Source organism: Salmo salar, chromosome 04, assembly GCF_965601325.2.
Source record: "Salmo salar chromosome 04, fSalSal1, whole genome shotgun sequence".
In the NCBI taxonomy this organism is placed as follows: domain Eukaryota; kingdom Metazoa; phylum Chordata; class Actinopteri; order Salmoniformes; family Salmonidae; genus Salmo; species Salmo salar.
The window spans coordinates 80,256,146-80,275,561 of record NC_138294.1 but is presented as its reverse complement, the minus strand read 5'-3'; the positions used below and the strand labels follow the sequence as shown (position 1 = coordinate 80,275,561).

The 19,416-nt window shown below is 40.8% G+C and overlaps 2 protein-coding genes across 2 annotated transcripts in view; both read left to right on the top strand.

Moving 5' to 3' along the window:
- Positions 1-7,028, top strand: LOC106603828 (uncharacterized). The gene is made up of 14 exons (XM_014198003.2): positions 1-101; positions 443-581; positions 960-1,050; positions 1,249-1,303; positions 1,385-1,421; positions 1,556-1,681; positions 1,798-1,923; positions 2,201-2,240; positions 2,348-2,382; positions 2,517-2,605; positions 2,734-3,030; positions 3,146-3,207; positions 6,647-6,762; positions 6,875-7,028. Exons 1-13 carry the CDS (start codon positions 81-83, stop codon positions 6,657-6,659), a joined length of 1,131 nt encoding a protein of 376 aa, XP_014053478.1. The 5' UTR covers positions 1-80; the 3' UTR covers positions 6,660-6,762; positions 6,875-7,028.
- A 104-nt stretch (positions 7,029-7,132) lies between these two features.
- Positions 7,133-19,416, top strand: part of LOC106603820 (folliculin-interacting protein 1) — a 72,216-nt gene continuing 59,932 nt past the window's right edge. Inside the window, exon 1 of the mRNA XM_045716265.2 lies at positions 7,133-7,495. Within this exon, the coding sequence (XP_045572221.2) occupies positions 7,407-7,495 (89 nt within the window). The 5' untranslated portion in view covers positions 7,133-7,406. The remainder of the gene's footprint in view (positions 7,496-19,416) is intronic.

Here is a 19,416-nt window from a genome sequence, read left to right as displayed (position 1 = left end):
AGCCAATACAGTAGGTGGCGCCATGCACCGATAATACTTGTTTGCGGACCGCCGTAATACCCCAGAAGAAGCAGTTGCTGATGATCCAGAGGTCTACGGAGGTTTGTGATTTAAAAATAAAAATAAAACTAGCTATGGCCAATGACAACGTTTAATAATTAAATGAATAATTGTCTGTTCAAACTATCTTTCTGATTCGTTGGTTTGCTGGCTTTATACTTTAATCTAACAAGTGAAACACCTGCCTGGCCAAAAAAGTAATAACAAACGTTGGCTACCGTTAGCTAGCTACTGTAGCTAACTTAGCAGGCGTCATTATCGCGACACTCAAACACGTTCAAGTTGAAAGTTCATTCTCACCATGACTTCATATTAAGTGGATGTAAATGCATCAATGTGCCTCGTACTCGTGTTTTGATTCAACTGTAACTTTTCTCCAAAGAATAATCGTGTTTTTGTTGGAATGGTTCGTTCAAAATGTCGGAGTGACGACACCATCACAAGACGAGAAGGAATGCTCAGCAGCAGCTCCAGAAGGCAGAGTGGCGATACGCCTTTGAAGTCAGGTTTCACAAGAGGCAGTAAGAAATGGGATTCCTTTCAATGACAGTATGAGCTACTATGATTATACCTGTCCTGAAGGCCATCTCTCCCCAGATTTCTTCAAGTGGTATCTTCATACTCAGATAAGATGTAGCCATCTATAAAGTATTACAAAAACAGTTTCTGACAACCAACTACACACGGATTTACATGCAGCACAACTGGTGGACAAAAAAGTTAAACAAGCCCAGTAGTATACTCATTCCCAAGCAGAGGTTTTACCTTGCTGAGGAAGTTAAGTCTTGCTCATAGCCAATCATTAGGTTTGACTACTATGGTTGCTGATCACTTGCCTGGCAGAAGCAAATTGGTCTGGATACCAGGCAAACTGATCAAGTCTTTTGTTTAAATTTCAGAACTGAAGCGACTCTTCCCTAAACCCCTCTGCGCACGGCCAAAAGGCCATGTTCTGTCACCCATAAATGAGTCAACATGCACTGATCACAGGTGAGCTGCTTCATCTGTTAAACAATTTATAACAATCAGATAAGGTTTGAGTCCCAATTGGTAACCTATTACCCATTTAGAGAACTACGTTTGACCAGTGCCATGGGGTGCCATTTGGGATGCAGACAGATAAGATTTGTAGCTAGCATTAACGTGACTGCTCATTCCTAGTACATCCCATTATGTGTGCCTCAACAGATCTGTCTCGTCAACTGCTCCCTGGATGAACAGAATACTGGAATCAAATGGAACTGTGAGTGAAAAGTCTTTAAACCAGTTTGTATCTCCTCTGATTCACTCGACTAACTTATCACTCTCCATTTTCTCTTTTCAGGAGAGCACAATACATTATAGCACAGAAGACGGTTCAAGTTGAGTTAGGAACATGTTTTTTTTTGTCAGTTAATGGATAAACCCATGCTCACTTTGGTCCTTCATGTTTTGGATTGGTAATTGCAAATGGGTCAAAGTTTACTATTGAAAGTAATATTTTTTCTATGTGCAGATTCACAAGTGGGTGTTTCCTCCCTCCTGTCGGATTGTGATGAGACTGACTCTGCTGACATCTCCAGCGATACTAGCTCCAGCAGTCTGCCTTCACCTGAGCAGTTCCGCAGAGAGAAAGTCTATGGTGTGTGTGTGTTGGTCTAGGACTCAGCAGGCACTGTAATAAGACCTGGCTGACAGCCCATGCCATAAGAAGTTGAGTGACAGGGATTTTTCAATCCATCTTTTTTTGCGGTTTAGAAGAGATAGTGGCCTTCCCCAGTGAGGAGATGTTGGACCTGAATGTAAAGAACTCCACTCTCCTAGATGTCAGCCATGCTGAGGACATCCACATGCAGCAGCCTCCTAACCTGTCCTCCATCATTGGTAAGCGATACAGCACAATACTGGACATACAGGATGTTACCCCAAATGGCACCCTATTGACTTTATAGACTACTGTTTTGACCTGCGCACCTAGTGCACTACTTTTGACCAGAGACCGATCTTGGGAAAATGGTGCCTTTTGGGACATAACCCAAGTTTTTGTAATTCTTTTTTAAAAAATGTTTATTTTAAGGAACCTGAAACCTTGTCAACCTTGGAGAGGTTTAGTATTCCATGCTTCCTTATCTGCGCAAAATGTAATTTTTTTTCTTTGCAGACATTTCCCAAATGAATGATGAAAAAGATCAGGAAAAAAGGTCAATTTGATTGAATGGCCCTTCTCTTTGTATAAGATGTGAAATTTTATTTTTCATAGAATGAATAGTCATTTATATTCTAACAAAGAGCCTTTATTTGTTTACAGACGTTTAGCGCTACCCATTAGAAGTACATATTCAGGTATTTGCTTATATTTTATCATTATTTTTAAATAACTAATAGTAATTACTTTTTTATTTTTTGAAGAAAAAAAACCCGAACAAAAGCAGGTGAATGCAAATAGAACTGATGATTTATTTTCCATGTATTTGTAGACAAGCTGTTCAATGCCTATGTGTCAGTTGAAAGCACACCCCTAGCTGGAGGAGTAACTGTGCCCTCAGTCCCCAAGAAAACACAAAGGGTATGAAAACGCTCACCTGTCTTGTATTTCTCAGATTCTATCTGAGCTACAAGTGGCATGTAAAGAGAAACTGTGGCTCATCTGCAAGTGTAAGAATGTCAGTTAGTAATGAAGTCCTCCTCTCACAGCCAGTGACGATTAGACCCAGGAAGATCAAATGCAGGAAGAGAGTCAAATTTAGTGACTCTGTTACCACTGAGAAGATGGTAGTGAACAATGTGGAGCCTGTCAGTGACCACACGGTCAGTGAGAGGACCAGAGACACAGTAGACAACAGAGAGACTGCTGCCCCTGAAGTAGTCCCTCAAGTCCTGAAAAGACCCACACATCACTCACCAGAGCAAGCCAAGTTCTTTGACTTTGCAGACGAGAAAGAAAGAAACACCTTCTTTCAAAAGTTGAGGAAGAGGTACTCCTCCGTGAGGGTAAGCATCCTCTCTGAATGGTCAGTCTTTGGATGATTGCAGATGCCATGTATCAAGAATTTGCTCTCATAGTATGTTGTTTGACTGACCATGTCCTGGTATTTTTCGTCACCAGAGTATATTCGCCAATGTTGGTGGGCGTTCGACAGATGCATTTGAAGATGAGGGTAATGTTTGGTAAGCACAATTTCTACATAGGATGAAGTCCTGCAGATATTAGTAAAATGGTTGGTTCCTAGGATAAAAATGTCTTGCAGAAATGTCATTACTAGGGTTGCACATTTTGGGGTATATTCAGAGGTGGAAACTCCCGTGGGAATATATGGGTATTAATGGGAAATAATGGAAATGTATGCATATTAATACCATTTAAATGTAATGTTTTTTGCATTGGATATATTTACCATATCATATGGAGAAAGAAACAAACCTTTTACCTTATCAAAAGTAGACATAATTGCAAATGATTAATCCTTCCAATAGAAAAAAAAACAACTATTTAGTTATGAATTGAACTTTAATTAAATGAGTTGACTCTTCACATGGGATGATTTCACTGAACAACAAAAGGGAATATTGAATTATCCCCAATGATCCATCGCATCTCCCAAAAACATTTAACACATCTGTAAAATGAGTCTAGAAACTAAAGCTTTGGTTGTCTTCCATGTTTTCTCGCTGGACCTCCTCAATGTCCACCTCTTGAACATCAGACTTTGAGGCCTCATCTTCTCTGTCACTTTCCAAATTTGTTGAAGATGGCTCGTTGTCGGGCTCAAAAAGGCTCAAATTTGCCCGGGTGGCCACCAATTTTTCAACCCGTGTATTGGTCAGCCTGTTGTGTGCTTTGGTGTGTGTGTGTTCCCAAACAAGGACCAGTTGCGCTCTGAGGTGGCTGATGTTGGTGGGATTTGGAGGATGATGGAGGCAACAGGGGAAAGAGCCTGAGATCTACAAAGTCACTTCCACCAGGTGGCTAATGAGATATGTTGGCACGACTGCCATATTGCATCTCCATCCCAAAGCCCTTGCTTGGAAGTGTACTTTGCCAGACTGCCAAGAACCTTGTCCTCATCCAGGCCAAGGTGGCGAGACACGGTAGTGATGACACCATAGGCCTTGTTGTTCTCTGCACCAGACAGGATGTTCTTGTCAGCATACTTGGGGTCAAACATGTGCGCTGCGGTGTGTAAGGGCTTCAGGCAGAAGTCATCACGCTTTTTGATGCATTTCAGAACTGCAGTTTCCTCTGCTTGGAGCAACAGTGAAGTGGGCAGGGCAGTATGGATTTCTTCTCTTACATCTGCAAGCAGAGTCTGAACATCAGACAGGATGGCATTGTCTCCCTCAATTCGTGCAATGGCTACTGCTATAGGTTTCAGGCTGCTTACCACTCTCTCCCAAAATACAACATCCAGGATGATGCTCTTGATGGGGCTGTCCATATCAGCAGACTGATATGGTCATTTCTTGGAGAGACTCCTCCCCTCCAGGAGACTGTCAAACATGACGACAACACCACCCCAACAGGTGTTGCTGGGCAGCTTCAATGTGGTGCTCTTATTCTTCTCACTTTGCTTGGTGAGGTAGATAGCTGCTATAACTTGATGACCCTTGGCTCTATTGTAGTGTATCCATTGTTTCCAGTGCCATTATGTCCTTGAGGAGCAGATTCAATCCATGAGCAGCATAGCCAATGGGTGTGATGTGAGGGTAGGACTCCTCCACTTTAGACAAAGCAGCCTTCATGTTCGCATCATTGTCTGTCACCAGTGCAAATACCTTCTGTGGTCCAAGGTCATTGATGACTGCCTTCAGCTCATCTTCAATGTAGAGACCGGTGTGTCTGTTGTCCCTTGTCTGTGCTCTTGTAGAATACTGGTTGAGGGGTGGAGATGTAGTTAATTATTCCTTGCCCACTAACATTCGACCACCCATCAGAGATGATTGCAATACAATCTGCTTTCTCAATAATTTGCTTGACCTTCACTTGAACTCTGTTAAACTCTGCATCCAGCAAATGAGTAGATAAAGCATGTCTGGTTGAAGGGGTGTATGCTGGGAAAAGAACATTCAGAAATCTCTTCCAATACAATTTGCCTGTGAGCATCAGAGTTGAACCAGTTGCATACACAGCTCGAGCAAGACATTCATCAGCATTTATCTGACTCTGTTCCTCCATTGAATAAAAAAAAGTGTCTGATTCCAGGAGGAACTTGCTATCTATAAGGTGTCTGATTCATCATTTTCACCTCAAATAGAAGAAGAGGGACTTTTGTCAGAGCTTGCTTGTTGTGAGAGCTGAGGGAACTTTATGCACTTGGCTAGATGATTCTGCATCTTTGTTGCATTCTTCACATATGATTTGGCACAGTATTTGCAAATGTACACAGCTTTTCCTTCTACATTAGTTGCAGTGAAGTGTCTTCACACATCAGATAGTGCCCGTGGCATTTTCCTGTAAAGATTAGTAAAACAAATACAATTCCATGTACAGATAAATAGTTAAGCAGTTAGATTAAACAACTCTTTTGTAGGAAATGTTTTAAAATGAAACATGTATGGAAACAGGTGAATTAACACTCCTCAGTTAGCAGGCTCAAGCAAGCTAAAACTCACATGGTAGCAAAAACTAACTAGCAGAAATTGTTAACAAGTTAGAAATGATTTAAACACACTTTGCTGTAGGCTACTATTTACTAGTTAACAAAAATTCATGTATGTCATATAAAATATATTCACCCCACCCAGTATTTTAATCAAAACTTACCAGAAAGCATGTAGTCCTTGGCTCAGACAGTCTAGTAGTCTGAGCTCAATAGCATCTCATTAGTGTGCAAGATCTTGAGAATCAGCTGTACATGTGATGGAAGAGTGCACTCTGTGAATGCAGAGGGTTGCAATTCTTTTGAATTAGGGTTAACAAAAATATGCCACAAGACGTAGAATTGCCTTGTGTATCCCACTAAAAAGGTTCACTTGTAATAAGCTAACTTTTCTTGATGAATTTAAGCAAAATTCCCGGGCTTAACTTCCCATGGAAAATTTTCGGTAATTTACCGGAAAGTTTCTGACTGCGTCCTCTCAAGTATTTCCATGGGTAGGGCCAGGAGTTTTTCCTGACCAATGTGACCGGGCCTGCGGACCTTCTGTGGCTAATTCTGTGGCAAAACAATTCTTAAATGGAAGCAAACTGAACAAAATACTTGAATAGAAACTCTCGCTTTGTTCCTGTGTGGCTAAGTTGGTATGGTGGGACCAGTACAGAAAAAAGTATGAACATTTATTCACTCACTACTGTAAGTCGCTCTGGTTAAGAGTGTCTGCTAAATGACAAATATTTTCATGTAAAATGCTCTGTTTACTGTTTGAAAACCAAATGGAAGCAAACAGTTTCCGTAGGTAATACGCCCCAGGAAAAGCTCTTGGCTCTAGTTATTAGCTGTAAATCGGGCTTGAGTTTTTCCTACTCAGGAGAAATCCCTACCGCCTTATCCATTAAACATTATACTGTTTTGTTTTTATAATTTATAGTAATGGTTGAGTATGATTGATCTGCTGTTACTTTTGTTCATTTTCCATTGTTATTTAATATTGTGCTTTATTCACTCTGCAGTTCAAAGATATAAGTACCCAGTAGTTAAAAGGCTGAACCATCTGTGCAAAGTGTACCGCTTCCAGTCCTCCAGGAAGTAAAGCCACCACAACTTGTAAAAGCTGTCGTCAATAACGGTGAGAAAGCAAACAAACCACATTGTCTGAAGCTCATATTTGAACCATATTTTACATGCCATTTTCTCTAAGTATTAATCTCACAATGCCCATTTTATTCATTCTCTTTTAGGACACTTCTGATCCCTAAAGGTTTTCACATGGACAGACAGGTTGTTGTGGTTAAATAAAATAAAAAATGAAATTCTGTTGCTGTAATAGATAATGTAGATACATAATGTACAATTATTTTAATTTAATCAACATAATAAATTGATAAAATTACAGTTCTGCTGTATTTGAGCTTATTATTTGACTAAACATGTGACATATATTTCAGGCATAGAATTGGACTGTGATGTATACAAATTATTTATTTATGTTTTAGGTGTTGAATGTACATTTTTATTTGGTGTCTTGTATTCGAACTTTCAGCCAAAACATAAACAGAGTGATTATTTTGACCACGTGGTGCTTGGCCAAAAATATCATCCAATCAAGTGTTTTCGAGAAGGAGCAGTGGATCGTCGTCCAATCAGAAAACTGTAGTGGGTTTCCAAGCAGTTCGTGTGACTAATTCCTGTCATATGACTCTGCCACAAATGGAGTTAGTTTCAAGGAACTAGGGCTGCACTTGGATTTGGAAGAAAGCGAGACTTTCTAAAATGCCTCCAACTCTTTTTCAGAAACTTTTTAATAAAAGAAATTCATTTTCGCCGCCCCCAAGATGCAACAAAGAGGACCCCGCGTTCAGGTTTGTGCGCATGCTATCTACAATAAACTGCAAGCTATAGCTAGCTGGCTAGTTAACGTTAGTTGAGCAGCTCATGCTCTTGTGCAAGTGGTGAGCAGAAGTTGTCCCGAGTATTAGGTATTAAGATACAGTTATGCAATCCTTAACATGCAACGTGTTTTAGCCACCTACCATTCTGATAACTGCTGTAAGATGACCTTAATAATTGCCACCTGCTAGTTAATTAAGTTAGCTAACCCACGCCAATCACATCGTGAAATCGCTTGAGAAAGACTGGGTTTTTGTAGAAAATATGGCAATGCTTCCGCTGTTTTGTTGGAAATTACTTGAAGTTAATGATGTTAATATTTTGTGTTGTGCTGGATAGGGTGTCTGTCGCGTTTACTTACAGTGAAATACATTTTCGGAATTATGTTTAATATAAGTGTACACAAACAACAAGAATGCATAACTAGCAAGCTACAATTCAAGATTATTATCATCACTTGGTGCCAAGTATAACGTGCATGCATGTTACTGTACCCAGTCGCAGGCACAGTAGCTCTGTACGTGCAACGGTGCACGTGACTGTTCAATGGGCCTCTGACAACTAGATGTCTGGTAAACGGATGCGCTGTGAAGGCTCTGTAAATACTGGACTTGCTATACTTTCTCTGATTACCATGAAATGACTAAGCATTGGTGACATTGACCTTCTGTTACTGCGCATTGGGAAATTCTTTTTTATAAATTCTTAAATACTGCCATGTCATTTTTGGGATGTCATGCTAAAATATTTAATGTTTGAATTATAGGCCTATAATTTAAATGTCAAGAAAAATGTCAGTTGGATTCTATTTGTCACTCATGAGACCCCCGATGCTAAGTCCCCTCACCATATGTGTCAACAACATTCTACAGCCAGAAATATATGTTGTCTGAGATAAATGGAGCATAGTGAATTTCGCTCTTTGGCTTCAATTGTGGCATGGCTTACTATTCCCTTTCTGGCCCACATGACAGTACATTTATTTGGCACACAGGCTTCGTTTATCAGACATGCAGGACTGACAGACAGGAGTTCACTGTAACACTCACTCAGGCACAGGTCTGAAGAAGCAACACTTTGGTGTCTAATTGAATTAATTTGCTTATCTGACAGTGACACTACTCAGATACTGACACCTGTGATTGAGCTTTAAGATGTTTTGAATTACCGTTCTGAGCAAACTTCTCATCTGGAGCAGTTTGTGAGGGCGCAAACATGCTGGGATAGAGATGTCACTGTGCCGCCTACTTATCAACGGCTCTTCTCTAAACCCATAGTCATATCAATCTGAGACAAGTAAGGAAAAGTTCATGTTAAGGAGTCTCTGTTGGACTGGGCCTGGAACAGCACTGCCACATCAATGCACTGTCCCTCCCTAAGAATACCAGGCAGGGCAGCAGGTTGGCTGACCCTCTGAGGAAAACCTAAACAGCGCTCATATTTCCTTGGCTATGAGTGACCCAAGAGCAGCATACTGTACATTGCTAAGAGATCCCACCCAGGGGCTTTGTTTGCAACAGGGGCAGGCAGGGGAGCAAACAAATGTCCTTCCTGAAGTGTGGACTTAACACACTGCTCCTTCCCCAGCCAGTTCTCTGTAGATCAGAAATGCTAAACTGATATTTTCAATCATTTCTGTTTGTCTATTAAGCCTTTAGCTGTAGTAGTGAAATGGGTTGAGAGAGGAGAAATCTATGCTCAAGTTCCTTCTCCTGGCCCTCTGCACATAGTTTCAAAACAGTGTGTGTCATGTGAGGGATCATCAATCATAATGTCTGCCAGAGTATCACATGTCTGTATTCCCCAGTCATTCACAATCTATAAAAGTAACTGCCAAGTTAGATGTGGGAAAGTTATTGCTTTTTTACTCCCAATGTCCGCCTTCCCCTGTTTTGAGTGATGGTTTGGCTACCTTGTATTAAAAAAAAAATAATAATTATAATATGAGTTTGGCTAGTGAGTGTGTTGCATCTCAGCAGGCAGGCCAGTGGTCTGTAAGACAGCTTGTCGACATGTTCTTCCTATACCGGCTATTTTAAGTGGCCCGGCGTTCTCAGAACAGCAGTCATGGTAAAGATATCTTTTTTCTCCAGCCCCATCCCTTAATGGAAAACTCCATCCAATGTTTTGGTATTAATTTCATTAGTCCATTGTTGACACAATCCCAAAATGTTTTGCTTGTCAGCAAGTTTCAAGATATGTAACTTTCAAAATACAGAAGTCATCCCGTACTTTGCATTTTGCATAATATGATGCTGCGTTTTGTCATATGATGCAAATTGCATCGTGAGGATTTCTGTATTTTTAAAGTTACATATCATGAAAACTTGATTGCTGACAAGCAAAACATTTTGGGATTGTGTCAACAATGGACTGAACAGACACCCAAAAGTTGTCTGTTCTTTTGACCAATTGTTCAGTCAAAATCTCTCGCTCTCTCTCCCTCGCTCTCGAAATCAACTATATGCATTGAGCTTGTCTGATGCTTTAAGCTTACGGTATGAAATAAGACAAATGCCTCAAGGGGGCGCAAGAGGTCTAGACTAGAGGTCGACCGATTAATCGGAATTGCCGATTTCTTGTTTTCATAACAATCGGTAATCGGCATTTTTGGACACCGATCATGGCCGATTACATTGCACTCCATGAGGAGACTGCGTGGCAGGCTGACTACCTGGTATGTGAGTGCAGTAAGGTGCTAGCTAGCATTAAACGTATCTTTATAAAAAACAATCTTAACATAATCACTAGTTAACTACACATGGTTGATATTACTAGTTTATCTGGCTTGTCCTGCGTTGCATATAATCGATGCGGTGCCTGTTAATTTATCATTGAATCATAGCCTACTTCCCCAAATGGGTGATTTAACAAGCGCATTCGTGAAAAAAGCATTGTCGTTGCACCAATGTGTACCTAACCATAAACATCAACGCCTTTCTTAATAAAATCAATACACAAGTATATTTTTTTTAAACCTGCATATTTAGTTAAAAGAAATCCAGGTTAGCAGGCAATATTAAACTAGGGAAATTGTCACTTCTCTTACATTCATTGCACGCAGAGTCAGGGTACAGTGGGAGGAAAAAGTATTTGATCCCCTGCTAATTTTGTACATTTGCCCACTGATAAAGAAAGGATCAGTCTATCATTTTAATGGTAGGTTTATTTGAACAGTGAGAGACAGAATAACAACAAACATTTCCAGAAAAACACATGTCAGAAATGTTATAAATTGATTTGCATTTTAATGAGGGAAATAAGTATTTGACCCCCTCTCAATCAGAAATATTTCTGGCTCCCAGGTGTCTTTTATACAGATAACGAGCTGAGATTAGGAGCACACTCTTAAAGGGAGTGCTCCTAACCGCAGCTTGTTACCTGTAAAAAAGACACATGTCAACAGAAGCAATCAATCAATCAGATTCCAAACTCTCCACCATGGCAAAGACCAAAGAGCTCTCCAAGGATGTCAGGGACAAGATTGTAGACCTACACAAGGCTAGAATGGGCTACAAGACCATCGCCAAGCATCTTGGTGAGAAGGTGACAACAGTTGGTGCGATTATTCGCAAATGGAAGAAACACAAAAGAACTGTCAATATCCTTCGGCCTGGGGCTCCATGCAAGATCTCACCTCGTGGAGTTGCAATGATCATGAGAACGGTGAGGAATCAGCCCAGAACTACACGGGAGGATCTTGTCAATGATCTCAAGGCAGCTGGGACCATTGTCACCAAGAAAACAATTGGTAACACACTACGCCGTGAAGGACTGAAATCCTGCAGCGCCCGCAAGGTCCCCCTGCTCAAGAATACATATACATGCCCGTCTGAAGTTTGCCAATGAACATCTGAATGATTCAGAGGACAACTGGGTGAAAGTGTTGCGGTCAGATGAGACCAAAATGGAGCTCTTTGGCATCAACTCGCCGTGTTTGGAGGAGGAGGAATGCTGCCTATGACCCCAAGAACACCATCTCCACCGTCAAACATGGAGGTGGAAACATTATGCTTTGGGGGTGTTTTTCTGCTAAGGGGACAGGACAACTTCACCGCATCATTTGACGGGGCCATGTACTGTCAAATCTTGGGTGAGACCCTCCTTCCCTCAGCCAGGGCATTGAAAATGGGTCGTGGATGGGTATTCCAGCATGACAATGACCCAAAACACACGGCCAAGGCAACAAAGGAGTGGCTCAAGAAGAAGCACATTAAGGTCCTGGAGTGGCCTAGCCAGTCTCCAGACCTTAATCCCATAGAAAATCTGTGGAGGGAGCTGAAGGTTCGAGTTGCCAAACGTCAGCCTCGAAACGTTAATGACTTGGAGAAGATCTGCAAAGAGGAGTGGGACAAAATCCCTCCTGAGATGTGTGCAAACCTGGTGGCCAACTTCAAGAAACGTCTGACCTCTGTAATTGCCAACAAGGGTTTTGCCACCAAGTACTAAGTCATGTTTTGCAGAGGGGTCAAATACTTATTTCCCTCATTAAAATGGAATCAATTGTATAAAATTTTTAACACGTGCTTTTCAGGATTTTTTTGTTGTTATTCTGTCTCTCACTGTTCATATAAACCTACCATTAAAATTATAGACTGATCATTTCTTTGTAAGTGGGCAAACGTACAAAATCAGCAGGGGATCAAATACTTTCCCCCCCCACTGTATATGCAACAGTTTGGGCTGCCTGGCTCGTTGCAAACTAATTTGCCAGAATTTTACATAATTATGACATAACATTGAAGGTTGTGCAATGTTACAGGAATATTTAGACTTATGGATGCCACCCGTTAGATAAAATACGGAACGGTTCCGTATTTCACTGAAAGAATAAACCTTTTGTTTTCGAAATGATAGTTTTTGGATTTGACCATATCAATGACCTAAGGCTCGTATTTCTGTGTTTATTGTAATTAAGTCTATAATTTGATATTTGATAGAGCAGTCTGACTGAGCAGTGGTAGGCAGCAGCAGGCTCGTAAGCATTCATTCAAACAGCACTCTCGTGCGTTTGCCAGCAGCTCTTCGCTGTGCTTCAAACATTGAGCTGTTTATGACTTCAAGCCTATCAACTCCCGAGATTAGGCTGGTGTAACCGATGTGAAATGGCTAGCTAGTTAGCGTGGTGCGTGCTAATAGCGTTTCAATCAGTGACGTCACTCGCTCTGAGACCTTGAAGTAGTTGTTCCCCTTGCTCTGCAAGGGCCGCAGCTTTTGTGCAGCGATGGATAACGATGCTTCGAGGGTGGCTGTTGTCGATGTGTTCCTGGTTTGAGCCCAGGTAGGAGCGAGGAGAGGGACGGAAGCTATACTGTTACACTGGCAATACTAAAGTGCCTATAAGAACATCCAATAAGGTATATGAAATACAAGTGGTATAGAGAGAAATGGTCCTATAATTCCTATAATAATTACAACCTAAAACTTCTTACATGGGATATTGAAGACTCATGTTAAAAGGAACCACCAGCTTTCATATGTTCTGAGCAAGGAACTTAAACATTAGCTTGTTTACATGGCACATATTACACTTTTACTTTCTTCTCCAACACTTTGTTTTTGCATTGTTTAAACCAAATTGAACAGGTTTCATTATTAATTTGAGGCTAAATTGATTTTATTGATGTATTATATTAAGTTAAAATAAGTGTTCATTCAGTATTGTTGTAATCGTCATTATTACAAATAAATAAATAAAATCCCAAACTCGTCCGATTTATCGGTATCGGCTTTTTTTGGTCCTCCGATTATCGGTATCTGCGTTGAAAAATCATAATCGGTAGACCTAGTCTAGACCCAACTATTCTCCTGCTAACTTTCGCAGATTCTACCATTACTCTCCTGAAGTTGCCAGTAACCTTTCTCATGCGGAATGCCAATTTATCTTATTTCTACCGATCTGCGTTCCACTTATGGTTTTCATATGCACATTTTCGTGAAAGTTGCATTTATAATAATGTTATATCTCAGAATCATTGTCATGTGGTTAATCAAAATTCTATCTAAATGAAAATGATACAAACCTAAAAAAATTACTTCTATTGCCAACTATGTAAAAAATAGCCTACATAAAGCCAACAAATAAAAACATTGCAGCCTGCAGTTAGAAAATATCCTGATTTTTAAAAATAAATATCCTATAAATCACATTGGCTACACATGGCCTGTCTGCAACGAACTTGTAACGTTGTATCAACTATTAACTTGGGTCCAGCCAAAGCTTGTGCTTTGCTAGCAACATTGTATAAAATATTCTGGGCCCACAGTTTCCCGAGCTCAGGACAGACACAGCTGTAGGCTATTTGCGCAAGGGATAAGAAGATGTGCTTGACTTGGGCAGGAGCTCACCGGAGCTGAGTACCGGCACCTCAAATGTTCTACTGCTTGAGCTCCTGTTCCTTTTTAAAGTATATTAGTTCAAAAGTGTTCTGGTGCGCCTGCATCTAAATAGAAACAGTACCAGCACCCAAAATGAGTACCGGAACACATTTCAGTCCAAGTCAAGCACTGATAAGAAGTAATCAGGTCTGCCTATTTTATGTTTCCACTGGATCAGAGCATGACATTTTTCACCTTTCACGCTGAGTGAACCAGTCAAAGGTTTGGACACCTAATCATTCCAGGGTTTTTCTTTATTTTTACTATTTTCTACATTGTAGAGTAATAGTGAAGACATCAAAACTATGAAATAACACATATGTAGTAACCAAAAAAGTGTTAAACAAATCAAAATGTATTTTATATTTGAGATTCTTCAAATAGCCTCCCTTTGCCTTGATGACAGCTTTGCACACTCTTGGCATTTTCTCAACCAGCTTCACGAGGTAGTCACTTGGAATGCATTTCAATTAACAGGTGTGCCTTGTTAAGAGTTAATTTGTGGAATTTCTTTTTTTTGAGCCAATCAGTTATGTTGGTGGTATACAGAAGATGGCCCTATTTGTTAAAAGACCAAGTCCATATTATGTCAAGAAAAGCTGAAATAAGCAAAGAGAAATGACAGTCCATCATTACTTTAAGACATGAAGGTCAGTCAATATGGAAAGTTTCTTCAAGTGCAGTCGCAAAAACCATCAAGCGCTATGATGGAACTGGCTCTTGTGAGGACCGCAACAGGAAAGGAAGAACCAGAGTTACCTCTGCTACAGAGGATAAGTTCATTAGAGTTAACTGTACCTCAGATTGCAGCCCAAATAAATACAAACATCAACTGTTCAGAGACTGTGTGAATCAGGCCTTCATGGTCAAATTGCTGCAAAGAAACCACTACTAAAGGACACCAATAAGAAACAAAAGCAATGGACATTAGACCTGTGGAAATCTTTCCTTTGGTCTGATGAGACCAAATTAGCGATTTTTGGTTTAACCGCCGTGTCTTTGTGAGATGCAGAGTAGGTAAATGGATGATCTCTGCATGTGTGGTTCCCACCATGAAGCATGGAGGAGGAAGTGTGATGGTGCTTTGCTGGTGACCCTGTTGGTGATTATTTAGAAGTCAAGGCACACTTATACAGCATGGCTACCACAGCATTCTGCAGCGATACGCCGTCCCATCAGGTTTGCGTTTAGTGGGACTATCATTTGGTTTTCAACAGGACAATGACCCAGCACACCTCCAGGCTGTGTAAGAGCTATTTGACCAAGAAGGAGAGTGATGGAGTGCTGCATCAGATGACCTGGCCTCCACAATCACCCCACCTCAACCCAATTGAGATGGTTTGGGATGAGTTGGAACGCAGAGTGAAGGAAAAGCAGCCAGCAAGTGCTCAGCAAATGTGGGAACTCCTTCAAGGCTGTTGTAAAAGCATTCCAGGTGAAGCTGGTTGACAGAGTTCCAAGAGTGTGCAAAGCTGTCATCAAGGCAAAGGGTGGCTACTTTGAAGAATCTAAAATATGTTGATTTGTTTCTTTTTTAGTTACTGCATGATTCCATATGTTATTTCATAGTTTTGATGTCTTCACTATTATTCTACAAATATAATAGTCAAATTAAAGAAAAACCCTTAAGTAGGTGTTCTAAAACTTTTGAGTGGTACTGTGTGTGTGTGTGTGTGTGTGTATGTGTGTATGTGTGTGTGTGTGTGTTTTAGTTGACCAGTAACACAAAATAAATAAATCTTGGTCGACCAAAAGCATAACGACCAAACAATTGACCAGTCGACTAATTGGGGTCAGCCTTACTAACTTTACTAAAACAGGAGGGGAGACACTTTGTTTCAACTGCATACTGCCCCTTTAATTAAAAGACTAGCCTATTAACCTCTCTCGGGTATGTGGGACGAAATCGTCCCACCTAGTCAACAGCCAGTGGAATCGAGTGGCGCGATATTCAAAAACCTTAAAAATGCTATATCTTCAATTTCTCAAACATACGACTATTTTACACCATTCTAAAGACAAGACTCTCGTTAATCTAACCACACTGTCCGATTTCAAAAAGGCTTTACAACGAAAGCAAAACATTAGATTATGTCAGCAGAGTACCCAGCCAGAAATAATCAGAGACCCATTTTTCAAGTTAGCATATAATGTCACAAAAACCAAAACCACAGCTAAATGCAGCACTAACCTTTGATCTTCATCAGATGACACTCCTAGGACATTATGTTATACAATACATGCATGTTTTGTTCAATCAAGTTCATATTTATATCAAAAACCAGCTTTTTACATTAGAATGTGACGTTCAGAACTAGCAAACATACCAAAAACTTCCGGTGAATTTACTAAATTACTCACGATAAACGTTCACAAAAAACATAATTATTTTAAGAATTATAGATGCAGAACTCCTTTATGCAATCGCGGTGTCAGATTTTAAAATAGATTTTCGGCAAAAGCACATTTTGCAATATTCTTTGTAGATAGCTCGCCATTACGGGCTAGCTAATTTGACACCCACCAAGTTTGGCGTTCACTAAACTCAGAATTACTATAAGAAAAATTGTATTACCTTTGCTGTTCTTTGTCAGAATGCACTCCCAGGACTTCTACTTCAACCACAAATGTTGTTTTGGTTCAAAATAATCCATAGTTATGTTCAAATATCCTCTGTTTTGTTCGTGCGTTCAGGTCCCTATCCGAACGGTGATGCGCCGCGTCGTGACAAAAAATGTCTAAATATTCCATTACCGTACTTCGAAGCATGTCAAACGCTGTTTAAAATCAATTTTTAATGCGATTTTTCTCGTAAAATAGCGATAATATTCCGCCCGGGAGACGTTGTTTTCGTTCAAACACTGAAAATGTACAATGGACTCTTCACGTGCACACGCGCCCGTTTCATTGTTCTCAGATCGACCACTATCCAAATGCGCTACTGTTTTTCAGCCAGGGACTGCAGAGTCATCATTCCCCGTTCTGGCGCCTTCTGAGAGCCTATGGGAGTCTTAGAAAATTTCACGTTACAGCAGAGATCCTCTATTTTCCATGAAGAGGCTATAGAAGGCCAAGAAATGGTCAGAGAGGGCACTTCCTGTATAGAATCTTCTCAGGTTTTGGCCTGCCATATGAGTTCTGTTATACTCACAGACACCATTCAAACAGTTTTAGAAACTTTAGGGTGTTTTCTATCCTAATCAATTATATGCATATTCTAGTTTCTGGGCAGGAGTGATAACCAGATTTAAATCGAGTACGTTTTTTATCCGGACGTGAAAATACTGCCCCCTACCCAAGAGAGGTTAATCAGCCTATTTGTGTGAGATTTAGGCTATCAAATGTACAGTTGTTTAGCCTATTAGGCCTATTTCTGGAACTCTTCCGTGCTATGTTAGTTAGCAATACAATCAGGGTTTCTTCACAAACCACATCCAAAGCCTTTGAAAACCTGTTTTTAAGTGTACCTGCATTTTGTTTTCTTGATTTTAATCTAACTCTCTAAATTCCAACTTTGGTTTTAATACTAACTTTGCCAGAAACCCTGTTCGCTGTGTCACAGAATTGTCAATCAGAGGTTGTGTCCCAAAGGGCACCATATTCCCTATATAGGCTTGTGCAATACTTTTGACTAGAGTCCTATTGGCCCTTGCTTTGACTGGTCTCTAAATGGATCTAAGCTAGTATGCTCGAAAAGCTTTCTGATTTTGCACGTACTGTCTGTTACTTTGCCAATTATCAATTATTATGTTACTTTTATCACAGCTAATACAGTTTTTGCATAATAGGGCCATGGTACTGGCAGTGTCCTTTTGGTGTAGTGTTGCAGGGTGTGGACCATTACAGCATGAATCAGATTATGAATCATGTTTGATGTTACACTCCATAGACTGATATGAAAATTGAAAGGCCTCTCAGAATGTAATATAGCCCTACCCTACTTAGGAGAGAGTCCCATATCATAGACGGTGTGAGGTGTTATCTTTAGACATCAGCACACTGACACAGTGCTGAGTTTATGGGATTATCAAATCTAACCAGAAAGTGTGCTATTACACTGGATCCATCCCAAATGGCACCCTATTCCCTTTATAGTGCACTACTTTTGACCAGGGCCTATAGAGCCCTGGTCAGAAATAGGGCACTATAAAGGAGCTTTTATGCAGCATTTCCAATGAGGATTTACACCAGTGTTTTACCCAAAAGAGTGACTTTTCCATCTACGCAGGCCGGCACCCGTGTCTCAATGGGCAATGGCTCCAGCGGACCTGCTCTAACTTAGCGCCAAGGCATGGCCACTGGTACCTTTTCAGCTGTCATTTACATAACAATGGATAACTGTGAACTTTAACACCTTCCCACAAAGCAACAGTCCTGAATGATGCAGATGTTGTTGATCTGCTCGCCACAAGTCTTTAGTGTCTTGAAAATAACTAGAGCTGCGAAGATAAACCGAAAATGACCTACAACGACATTGCCCTTTTCTTACTGAACTGTTTTGCTTAGGTCTTGACTTTTGCAGATAAAACTTTTTTTTTTATGCAATTGCGGGACAAAGACGGTTTTAGTTACTGGGTAAAACGGAAAACCAGCAGGCTCCTTCAGCCCTTGTAGGGCAGGGGTTTCAAACTCATTCCATGGAAGGCCTAGTGTCTGCTGGTTTTTGTTTTTTCCTTTCAATTCAGACCTAGACAACTAGGTGAGGGGAGTTCCTTACTAATCAGTGACCTTAATTCATCAATCAAGTTCAAAGGAGGAGTGAAAACCTGCAGACACTCATGGAATGAGTTTGACAGAAGTTAAATGCCTAGGCCAATAGGCCTATGCACAAAGATGTCGGCAAATTCATCTCTGGAGAGTCAGAAATAAATCTGATCATTCTGGATCCTATTTTGACAGGTTGCACATCAAAATATACTGCTCAAAAAAATAAAGGGTACACTTAAACAACACAATGTAACTCCAAGTCAATCACACTTCTGTGAAATCAAACTGTCCACTTAGGAAGCAACACTGATTGACAATACATTTCACATGCTGTTGTTCAAATGGAATAGACAACAGGTGGAAATTATAGGCAATAAGCAAGACACCCCCAATAAAGGAGTGGTTCTGCAGGTGGAGACCACAGGCCACTTCTCAGTTCCTATGCTTCCTGGCTGATGTTTTGGTCACTTTTGAATGCTGGCGGTGCTTTCACTCTAGTGGTAGCATGAGACGGAGTCTACAACCCACACAAGTGGCTCAGATAGTGCAGCTCATCCAGGATGGCACATCAATGCGAGCTGTGGCAAGAAGGTTTGCTGTGTCTGTCAGCGTAGTGTCCAGAGCATGGAGGCGCTACCAGGAGACAGGCCAGTACATCAGGAGACGTGGAGGAGGCCGTAGGAGGGCAACAACCCAGCAGCAGGACCGCTACCTCCGCCTTTGTGCAAGGAGGAGCAGGAGGAGCACTGCCAGAGCCCTGCAAAATGACCTCCAGCAGGCCACAAATGTGCATGTGTCTGCTCAAACG